We start from the raw sequence: 12,375 nt of genomic DNA on the forward strand, positions 1-12,375 counted from the left end.
AACAGACACCAGTTGGCGAACGATTATCGCTGAGTACCCAGACGATTCATGAGCAGGCACCGGGTGGTCATCGGTTTGAAATCCGGCGACCGGGCGGCTTGAGTTTGTGAAATTGTAATTGCGGCTTGAGTGTGTTGTTATTGTCTCAAAAATGCATTTTTGTGAATTCCAATGGATTTAACATGAACTTTTTCTTCAATTAAAGGCAAAATATAATTGTTGCAGCAGCATTATATGACGAGGATCAGCACAGTGGTGGCCTTTAGAATAGGTTTGAGTTGGTGAAGCAACGGCTGTAGTCTGGAGTTCCTTCCCCTTATACTCCGCTATACTTTCCTTCGGAAATGAAGACAGGGAAAAAAGACTACCACGACTGCAGAGAAGGATTACCTATGCCTCTAGCAAGTGCGTTCTTTGCTGGCATATTGACAACTGGCTGATTTATAAAAGAATATCATAATATATCAAGCTTTTACAGCCCGGCCCGGTTTTTTTTCTTTTCTTTTTTTTTCTTTTTTCTTTCTTTTCTTTTATTCTTTTTCTTTTTTTGTCAAATATAGTCTTATCTTGGGTAAACTTCGATGCATTTATTTACCTTGTCCTACATTAGTTTACACTTTCTTGCGATTATCTGTGATAATCTTTAAAAGAAAAAAATAATAAGAGGGCCATAATGGCCCTCAATACAAAACTCTCCATGACAAGGAACAAGTAATATTGTAAACTATAACCACAAACAGATATAGAATCTAAGTCTTAAACTGATATCAAAAAGTTCAATCTGAAATAGTGCAGGAGTAAAATCTTTACTGGTTGCTATTGCTAAGGGAAAACAACAGTTCCAAAAGATATGTACATATAAGGAAAATCAATGACCACCCCCCCCCAAAGGCGGGGCCAATTTTGACCCGAGGGCATTTATTTAAACAAACTTGGTAGACTTCCATATGAAGATTTGTCATGTTAAATATCTAAGCTCTATCTTTCGGGTTTAAAAGAAGATTTTTTTTAAAAGTTTTTACTATATACACATAAGGAAAATCAATTTTGACCCTAGAACTTTTAATTGAACAACTTTGTAGACATCCACTAGAAGATTTTTCTCGCTTATATGTAAGCTCTAGATAGCTCTTTGGGCTCTTTGGTTTTCTTTAAAAGACGATTTTTAAAGTTGTTTTTTTTTAACTTTTCTTTCGGTTGCCATGGCAACCAGAGAGTTTTGCATGAAATTAGAATATTTTAACAAATATTTAAGTTGAGCACCAAAGGAATATTCCTGTGAAGTTTTGATGAAATTGACTCATTGGTTTAGGAGGAGATGTCGTTTAAATTTAAGTAAAAGTTTACGGAAGGATGGACGCAGGACGAATTTTGATCACAAAATCTCACCTTGCCACTTTGTGACAGGTGAGCTCAAAAGTCAAGAGTCAAGGTATAAAACGGGAAAAAACTCACGTGCGAGTACTTAATACCTCTTATCTGTTTTTACAGTAACTGTATTCATTTAAACAGACAAACAGTTAAGTATAGTTTTATTATAGCAGCCATAAAAATATTATTGTTTAAATTACGATATGTATCAAATTAAATTTTTACTCCGTCATTAAACTTCCTATATTTCTGTCTTATGGTGAAACAGAAATCATGCTGTACAATTTCTTCTTCTTTAAATCTTGAACATACCCGAATTTTATAAATTAAAGGCAATGGAAGCATGTATCGACAGCTAATTTGACACAGTTTTCTTAATATGTATACATTTCGATAATAGACCGACGTGCAGGATGTCATGCCATAGCTAATAAGATGCTGACTATATCTACTCTGAATATATATTTATTTCTGATGAACGATAAAATAAACAACTCGTGGAAGCTTTAAAATGACCTGCTTGTTCAAGCGTTTTCGTTTTGAAAGATGACATGTTTACATATTAAATAAAAGAAAAGACGGGGATTACCCTAGAAAATGAAACTAAAAAGAGCGCATGCTCATACTTTTTAAGCAGACGGATCGATAGTTGTGATAGTTTATAACCAAACTATGTCATACACGCTTTAAAAGTAAAACGTTTACATCAACCGGACTGGATAAAGGAATGAGTAACTATATTTTAGATTGCACATTTTCTCTTTCCACATTGTTATAATTATATTCTTAACGTTTCTATCAGGACTGTGCATGGAATGGTTTGCGCTAGTTAATTAATTTGAAAATTTTCAAACTGTTTTGGAAATTATGAAATTATGGATATTAAGTGTGATAAACAAACCCTACAATGGTGCGCTTGAGTAGCTTTTTGTCATATTTTGCTTTGCCCTGATCGGTTATTATCTCAAAAAAACAACATCAATCTAAAGGATCGAGAACCGTTGTAGGCCGCTTGAAGTAAGGACTGCTTAAAAAAAAATAATTTAAAATTGGCGTTTACGTACGTATAGTATAAAGGTAAGGTTATATTTATATATATATTCTCAATGGTCGTATGTTTGATAACATAGAAAATAAAGACGAAAACAGACAGTTTACACAGATAAACAAAAAATAAAATAAAAATTATAAAGTTGTCGTGCGTGTATATAATTGTTGCTTATTCTACATACAAGTCAAGGTCAAAAGTAGTACGTACAAGTTATATCCGCCCTATCTTATTGACGATCAACAAATATGTGCATTGAAAGCATTGTTTTAGAACATTACATTAATTTTGCTTTATGTTTTTTCAATTGAACAAAAGCATATTTAATTGATGGCTATGTAATAGTCCACTCTGGTAGTTATGGATAAAAATCTTGATGCAATATGCCTTTCAAATGTCATTATCGACTGAAGCGCATTACAAAATGTTTTTAAAATCTAAATTCCTTACTTAAGGAACGGATCGATAAAAATGGAAGAGATGTGGAATAAAACAAATGGGAGAGGACTTAAATGTTGGTAATTAATAAATGTGATTTGCTTGTATAGGAATGTTAAAGATTGCACGTTGTGACTCAGAAACGAATATACTTTATTACTTTAGAAGGAGCAAACATGAGTTTTATAACGTTACCATAGTGGTTTAGACCCTGTTAGAGGATTGTTACCTGCCGAAAGTAGCGTTAAGTGTAAAGTTAATTGTCATAAAAGTAGCAAAACAAAGTAGAATTTTGACTTTTATACAAAATACTGATTCACTATAGATGCGCTAACTGCCTAGAAGCAACAGAAGAAAAAGATGGTTTAGGTAACTGGCCAAAGAGTAACTTTATAACTATAACCTTGGATAAGAATTAAATTAAAGTTATTCCTGTGGCATAATGTGTTTTTATTTATATGTTTTCTCACACACGAAAGTATTTTTTTCTACATTACAGTGCCATACGACGATGTGCAAATAATATAGACAAATAGAAATAAGAAAAGGGAAATAAAAAGTCTCTGAAGTGTGATATCGTTTTGCGCAGAATCATCATGGCAGCTGTACAAAAGCCAGTCTTGTCCGAAATGAAGTTCCATAACTGGATAAAAAATGGAGTTGTTTTAGTACTAACGAAAGAAGGACTACAGGATATTGTTGCAAATGAAATAACAAATTTTCATGATGAACTTTATCGTGACAAAACTACAAAAACAAAAATAACAACACCTTGTAAGACTTGCTTGACAGAAAATGTCGTAAAATGTTCTTCCAAGAATAAGATCTGTAGATTCTATCAACGGAAATGTGTTAACGTCCATAAAACATGCCCTTTTGGTGTTTGTCAAAACGTGAGAGATGGTATTGAAGATGCACACAGATTTAACCGACCCTCGTGGAAGAATACCGATGCCCGGCAATGGTCTGACGCACCTTGGCAGATAGCCAAATGTTTCATGTCCACTGATGGTTATGAATCTTCACTTTCGGCTGCAGAAACAGATTTTAATGGCATAATCAATGTGATAATAAATTGTAAAAGGTTTGACAGCAAGGTACAGACAGATTTATCAAACAACAACAATATTTTCTGCAAGGTAACTTTACATTTTTAGCTCAACTATACGAAAGCTGTCCTACTCGCCTCGGCGTCGGCGTCCAGATTTCAGATTAAAGTTTTGGTGCAGTAAAATCTTTTTCACTCTAACTTTTTTATTGTCAATTCAAACTTCAAATATATGTACCTTATCATCAACCACATCGTATGTGACAAGGTTCATAACTCTTGCACCAATATTTTCAGATTTATCTCCCCTTTAACTTAGAATTTTCCTTAAAATATTATTTTTACTGTTACTTCTTTATTTCTGAAGGGATCAACTTCATACTTCAAATATATGTTCCTTATCATCAACCAAATCTTATGTGACAATATCAGTATCAATATTGCAAGAATTATCTCACCATAAACGTAGATTTCTTTACTTGAAAACTGTTGTTTACTACTTATCATCAACCACATCTTATGTGACAAGGTTCATTACTCTTGAAGCAATATTTTCAGATTTATCTCCCTTTGAACATAGAATTTTCTTAAAGAAATATTATAACTTCTTTACATTTTAAGGTATCTACTTCAAAGTTGAAACTTCAAATATATAAATTTCTTATCATTACACACATGTTGTGTGAAAAGATTCATAACTCTAGCGTGACTATTTCCAGAATTAATTATTTCCCCTTGAACTTTTATTTGATGTTAAAAATGTTATTTTTTACTATAACTTCTTGTCATATGGTGTTATTAAACGCAAGCTCCTGTATTCCCAGAATTATCTTTATTTTATTTTTGAACTTAGAAATCATTTGTACATTAATTTTTTTAGTATTATCTTTATTATTATAAATGGTATCTTCTCTCCACTTAAGATAAATAATTGTGCATTGTCTTTACTCACATCATGCATGACAAAGTTCATAACTCTAGCTTCTTTTTTCAAGAGTTATTTCCTCTTTGAACGTATAATATTTCTTTAAAAACGTTTCTGTTTTTGAAGGGATCAACTTCAGATTTCAAATTGCTGTCTTTTATACATTTATTGACAAGATCATATGAACATTATGTTGTGCAAAAAGTGCTGTCTTGATATTGATACAGCAATACATATATATTTATATCATAATTGATTTTTCTCACATAGTTGTGTCTTCCTTACAGCGCCAAGTATTTAATTAGTCGAGCTTCGCTGTCTCCCGTGACAGCTCTTGTTAAGAATATGTTGAAGTCGAGCATAGTAGACTGTTCCACCATGACATAATGCGAGTATTTCACTATGTGCGACTGCAAATAATATATAAATATTTAAAATTGGCAGACCAGCGTCAAATATTTTTTACCTCTTAACAATGTTCAATAATAAAGATTCAGCATTTTTGTACTTCAAAAATGAACTCGACAACATGTAAAATTTGAGATATCTGGCACTTAGAAATCTTTATTATGTCAGTGATAATCATTTAAGGGGCATATTTATAGGAAGAAGATAATAATTTGAAGATGGTTTGATAGTAGTCCTTGTGTGTGTAAGGTCAAAATGGTATCTATATTTTCTAGTTATGATTCTTGAAATATAATGCTATTTCAGTAAAACCACACTGAGAAGTAATTTATTTTGAAGATATTGAGGATTTACTTTGCTGTTTATCATAATTATAACTGCCTTGTGCCCTGTCCTGGTTTTGTTTGGGGTCCTCCTGGGCTCCTGGCCACTGGTCCTTGTTGCTGCATCTTGTGGGGGTTGCGTTCATTGAACGCCGCCTTTCCTTGTTGATCATGTTATCATACTTTATTACAGTTTGTTTATCATATACCAACTGATTCGTTGTAACGGTTACCGAAGCTAAAATATACATCTTCGCATGAACAATTGGTTGAATCATCACCAAACTTTATCTGAAGTAATAGAAAGAACATCAAAACACGAGGCTATCTGATTTGTACAAGGGGGCGTAGACGCCGAGTATAAATCAGATTGCTAAGTGTTTTGGTGTTAAATATATCAGGTTTCCTCTTTTTAGCCGTCGGTAGGGTTAACATAAAAATAACATCTCTAGACATTTTTTCTCATGATGCAATGGATGAATCTTTAGCACACCTGCATGGGCTGAATCATTCCTGGGTATGTGGCTCCTCTCTTCTGATTATTTTAGTATAAATTAGAAGCCGCTATAGCTAATCATAGCAATATAAATAAACATCTCGGGACTTACTGTATAGATCATCATAAAATGTGGTATATAGCATCCATAGATGGTCCTTTAGACATAATTGGTCGGTACTTGCTAGGGGCATCGAATGCGAAAACACTTATTAACAAATTCTCATTGTGTTGTTGTTTTCTTTTATGATCCACTTTCAAGTTTGCACACATAGTTTTCATTTGTCTGTTTATAGGGATCCCAAAACAACATGATTTTGTATGAGCCATAAGTAATAAGTGTCAAATGTAATTTTGGTGGGAAAAATGCTTTTTCTCACAAACAAGCGGTTGTTTAACGGGTAAACCTCAGCTATTGTTTGTACTGAGGAAATCATTTAAACTAAATCATATTGTAGACCACTGATGTAGATGAACAACTAATTTCCATCATTCTCGTGCCTTTTTTCGTTTCGAAGGTAGCAATGTAAAATGTTTGTTTGAATTGTTTTTAGTCTTCTTCTTTTCGTTTTCTAGGCTAGAGCAATAGGTAATAAACATAGACATCATCATGGCTATGAACTGTCGAGTAAGGAATTTCAAGACAACATCAGCATACTTATTAAGGTATTGGAGGACTTTGTACAAAGTAACCAAAAAGCTGAGTCAGCCATAAAGAGCATCAGAGAGGTGACTATTACACGGCACATAATATTCATAATATCATTTTTTATACTGCTACAAGTATTTATTTTACTATTATAAAATGTATTGTGGTTTACATTTTCAAGTTTGCCGTGTAAGGCTTTCTTTAGCGATACTTATTTTCTCTATTTTATTGCCACATCAGCGTTGTTTGTGCCGTGTGTAGGCTTAAAAAGTCGCCCCGTACATAATATTTTCGATCCTTGAAGATCGTTTAGCACTACATAATTGTTGTTTGTGGTACTTTTTAGTTCTTACTTTTCGGCTTTTTTTCAACTTGGGTGGTTCCAATATTCCTACTTGAATAATGTTGAATCACCCTTAGGCTATATTGCCTGCTTTTGACATCTTATCTGTGATATGCAGGCTTCATAACCTCTGATCCCCTTTCAAAATTCCATTTTCTTTAGTTCCGCCGGTTGTTTTCTCGTTTCGGGCAAACGCTTCCTATTACTTGGGGCCATACGCTGCTTTTCATTGGATGGCACAGATGTTTCTGAATTCAAAATTTAACCATTTCGTGTTTAAATGTTAAATTCTGCTAAAGCTGGTGCTAGGGGGCGTGGACGGTAGTTTGCACTTGACAGTACCGTCCATGAACAGGCTCAATTAAACCGAGCATGCTACATTTTCAATTTTGCCGTTTTGGGCTTCTTTGAGGATTCTTATTGTCTCCATTTATATGTATAGCAGATAATGCATTGTTCTTGAACAAAATATCATTATTCATCATATAAATGTTCATACTAAGTCATTTGGAACTATATCAACATTTGTTTTCAAAAAAGAAAAATTATATCCGAATGATAAATTTCTGTTGCTTTTATCCTCATTTGAAATTCTTATCTAAAATGTTACCATTGTATATCAATTCACTTAAAAATGTCTCTAATATAGTAGCGGCAAATAAGAGTAAGGTTATGTTAGCTGATTTGAGAGTATCTTCTATTTAAATCGCGCAGACACAAATATAGTTCTATTCAAACTCTAGTGTATACTTACAACATATAGTTATAATTAATTATACAAAGCCTGGCATGTTCAGACAAATAGATTCTCAAAGTAGTATATTTTACTTTGTTTTGACATATTACATAAGCAAGCAATATTTTTTTATCTAGTATTGGAAACGAATATCTCTTTATTTTAGCTAAGTTCTGACTCATGGACCATAACAGATACTAGTAGAGACATCACAAAGTATCTTCAAGACGCTATAGACGAGGCTAAAGAAAGTATCGACAAGTCAAAGCAAAATCTCTTGGATGCGGCAAAGCAATCTATCAAATCGAATGCGCAGGAAGGTATCAGTGAAGTTTTAGGGGAACTTCGACAACTTTTCTCTAAACACAAAAGTGAAATAGAACATGCAGTCAGACGTGGTATCAAGAGAATAAGAAGAGAATCTGAAACGGCGCTTGAAGAAATGCAAAAGAAACAAAAACAAGACAATGCCGTTTACACGAAACAAAAAGACGGTGGGTAAATTTAAGTAGCTAAGAAAGTGACTATATCTCTATCAATTTTCTTTAATACTCAAAATGTTTGTCATGTCTTTGAAGGTCGTTCTGCTCGACATTATTGTTGCGTTTACATGTTATACGGTATATTTAATTTCTTCTTTTCGGCCTTAGGGTGGTTCCAGTTTTCCTACTTGAAGATTGTATTATCTTCAGGATGTATGTCTGATTTTTATTTGTCTTTTGACGTCTTGTCTGTGATATGCCGGCTTCATAACGCAATATACCCTTTTAAAATTCCATTGTTTTTAGTTCCGCCCATTGTTTTCTCGTTTAGGGCACACGCATTTTTAAGCTCCCCGAAGGGAGAGCATATAGTCGCCGCTTTGTCAGTCCGTCTGGATGGCCGTCCGTCTGTCCCTCTGTCCTTCCGTTTGAATTTCTTTGTTAGACATAACTCTGAAACTACTAGAGGTATCAACAAGAAACTTTGTAGGTAGATAGACCTCATTGAGTAAGAATGCAGTGCAAAATAACCATAACTCTTCCTTAAATTTGGAGTAACTGGCCTTTGCTCATTTTTACACTTTGAACTTTGTCCGGGACATAACTCTGAAACCTTTTGTATTACATGGCAATGTCTTTACTAAATGTAATTGTTTATTTCAGAGATCCGCAATCGTTTGATTCAAACATATAAACACCAGTGCTCTAATCTCCCAGTTTCTTCTCTTCTGGAGGAGGAAAATTTACCCTTATTAACATTCTATGTCAAGCCATATATGCGACAGTTAGAACATCACAAAATTCAGAAGGAAGAAGTACCAGTAGAAACATACAACAACATATTTCATAAACATGGTAAAAAGTGTAGAAGTATATACGTGACTGGCGATGCTGGCATTGGAAAAACTGCATTTTGTCAGAGGCTTGCATTGCTGTGGAGTATTGCTCAAGTTCATCCAAAGTTAGACGTTGAGGACGAATCTGTGAAGGAAGACGCTGAAATCATTGGTGATTTTGATTTCCTGTTTTACATATCTTTGAGAGATACCTCTTTTTGCCATATAGAAGACATTATTCAACATCAACTGATGGGTACTTTAGATAGAAAGGAAGTTCTCTTGGAAATTCTTAACACAGAAAAATGTATCGTTGTGTTGGATGGACTTGATGAGTGGACACATCCATTAAAAAGAAAACATTGTCCAGGAAATATTAAAATTCCACATAGGCCTGCAGTAGAAAAATGTGTTTATCTGACAACTAGTAGACCATACAAACTTGAACGTTTGCGATTAAGTTCGCAAGAAATCGACCAGCAGATAGAAATTTTACCAATGGAAGAAGGTGTTGGATTCACATTTGTTGAACTTCTAATCGATTGCTTGAATGAGAAATGTGGTCTTCAAAAAGATCCCGAGGAATTCATTAAAAATGTTGCTGAAAACAAACTTGAAGATCTATTGGATGTACCTCTGCTTACTACTCATCTTGTATGTCTTTGGTTTGATGGTGAGCTGACACAAATGTCACTGTCAGAAGTATACGCAAATACATTAGAAATGATGTTTCAACGATCACTACAGAAAGAGACTAGAAATGAGGCTATACAATATCCATCAATAAATGAAAAGCCAGATACTAGAGTTCCTAAATGTCTGTCTAAATTGACAAATGTTGGAAAGCATGTATCTTTGCTGTATAGACTTGGTCGCCTTGCATTTGAAGCTCTGTTTATAGAAACAGAATCTAGTCTGATTTTCAAAGGTTCAGATTTAGAGAGATATGAATTAACGGAAGATGTGGTTTCTTACCTATGTTCAGTTGGCGTTCTCTCAAAGAACAAAGCAATAGGTTTTCTAACGAAGAGGAAACACACACTGTCGTTTCCCCATAAACTATATCAGGAGTTCATGGGTGCTTTGTACATTTCAATGAGCGTAAATAAAGAAGATGAAATACGCAAAACTATTGTAAAGGCTTGCAAGACATTGCAAGATCTTAAGAAGTTTTCTAATGTCTTCGTCTTTTTAGCTAGTTTAGCTCCCTCAGCCATTGAGACATTGTTCCACACGATGAATGTGTTTTTATCGAAAGAAGTGTCGAATTACAGGGAATTTTCTTGCTCAGTAATGTTCAATTTCATTTCGCAGCGTCGCAAACAAGTAGAATATGATGTGCAAACCGTACAAGACCTAGCTGAGAAATGTTTTGAAGAGTGCAAGCGATCTGGTGGGGAAAGTATCAATATGAACTTAGAGGATGTATTCATTTATAAAAGAAATGCACCAATAATTTGGAAATTGCTTCGGTCAAACAAGAGAACCATAAAATCAATGTTTGCAGCCGGAATTACGGAAATAGAAATCACACCAGTGCTGTCGGAGCTCGTAAGACTTGAAGTAAGATTCATTAACTCAGGTTCAGAGTTTCAGCATTACAATCAATTGATTGAGTTATCCAAAGGCACATTGAAAAATCTGTCTGTTAGTTACTGCCATCAAATTTCGGACATACCGTTCCATACGTGTGAGAATTTGACATCACTGTACTTCCATGACGTCAAAATCAGACACGGCCATCTTGTTGAACTAATAAGATTCGTCTCTGAGAAACATGACATGTCTCAAATTGGACTGGATTGTGTTGAATGTGAAGACGATGGTGATAAATGTATTCTTGGAAATCTTGACCTGCGGAATCACACGAAAATTTTCTTGTTAGGCATTGGTGGCATAAACATTAAAAACGTGTTGGTAAATGTTGAAGAGTTGTATAGGCTTAGGTTAAACAATACAGAAAAAGGTGAGCCTGCTCCCTGGTCAAAACCTCTTTTGGACGATTTGACCTGTGCACCAGTCTTGAAGAAATTTTTTGTCAGTAACATTACTGATGATGATACAATTGGAGCATTGGTTAGAATGATTTACTCACTACAGAAGCTCAAGTACCTATATATTTTAAAAATGAACTTTGGTGACCATATACTTTCTGTAGATCCAGAAGGGGAAGATGTGGAAATTGAAATGTCCCATGTTACTCTGAGCAATGAATCATTTCGTTGTTTTATCCGCAGTATTGCAAACGCCCTGAAGGAGATAACCGTGAATTTATTGTTTTATGAGATACCAGGGACGACTCGGGAAGACATTGTTAAATACATTAAGTCAATCCGGACCTTGCACGTAATTAGGAATACTGAATACAATATGAAATTCATTAAGAGATCTAATTCGATACAAGACCAAAGTAACCCATGATTGAAAAGAATGGGAATATTTAGAGTGCACTGTGTATAAAACATAATGACAAAACCAACATAATGGGTTTGCAACCAGCATGGATTCAGACCAGCCTGCGCATCCGCGCAGTCTGATCGGGATCCATGATGTTCGCTTACCAACCGTATTACAAGTAGAGAAACTGATGGCGAACAGCATGGATCCTGATCAGACTGCGCGGATGCGCATTTGTTCTTATTCAAAAACTATAGTTCTTTATTTTCACTTTTCAAGTCGGAAAAATATTAAATAAATCAGATAATGTTGTTGTTGTATAGTTGAAGTTTAATTGTCAATATTTTTTCAAGCAAGATGGTAAACTTTTGTAATTTTTTTGTATTTATGTCCTGAATATAGTCAAGTTTAATAATATAAAGTGTTAAACGCCTTTGGAAAAAGTGTCAGTTATACGTCTAATACTTTAAAGAAATATATGACTAGATACCGGATTCTGTTCCTTACAAGCAAAGCACAAAAACATCTTTTAGAAACTTAACTACTAGTAGTATGGACCTGAATAAAAATCACCTACATCTCTTCCCATAAATAATCCTCCATCCTGTAACCGAAATACGCGATACTGTAACACGTTCCCTACGGTGGTAACAGGGACATCATCTGTCATAAAAACCTTTAGAGAGTTGTTTCCCCTGGACCAGTGTGATTTCCCGCCAGTTTGATCACAGTTGAGGAACAGTCTTTTATTTTTTTTAATTTATGGATTATTATTATTATTATTATTATTATTAAGAATTAACAGCACACTGGAGAGAGTGAGAACAGTGCGTTTGATGTAAACACTTTGTAAATTGTGGTTAACTAGAAAGTTG

The 12,375-nt window shown here is 34.3% G+C and overlaps 1 protein-coding gene across 1 annotated transcript; it reads left to right on the plus strand.

Annotated features, from left to right (window-relative positions):
* Positions 1-3,376: 3,376 nt before the first annotated feature.
* Positions 3,377-11,673, plus strand: LOC132712979 (uncharacterized). Its single transcript, XM_060695421.1, has 4 exons — positions 3,377-3,996; positions 6,634-6,786; positions 7,952-8,279; positions 8,931-11,673. Exons 1-4 carry the CDS (start codon positions 3,454-3,456, stop codon positions 11,522-11,524), a joined length of 3,618 nt encoding a protein of 1,205 aa, XP_060551404.1. The 5' UTR covers positions 3,377-3,453; the 3' UTR covers positions 11,525-11,673.
* The last annotated feature ends 702 nt before the right edge of the window (positions 11,674-12,375 follow it).

The sequence above is a fragment of the Ruditapes philippinarum genome, unplaced genomic scaffold (genome assembly GCF_026571515.1).
Source record: "Ruditapes philippinarum isolate M1 unplaced genomic scaffold, ASM2657151v2 ctg2104_1_1_1_1, whole genome shotgun sequence".
Classification (NCBI taxonomy): Eukaryota; Metazoa; Mollusca; class Bivalvia; order Venerida; family Veneridae; genus Ruditapes; species Ruditapes philippinarum.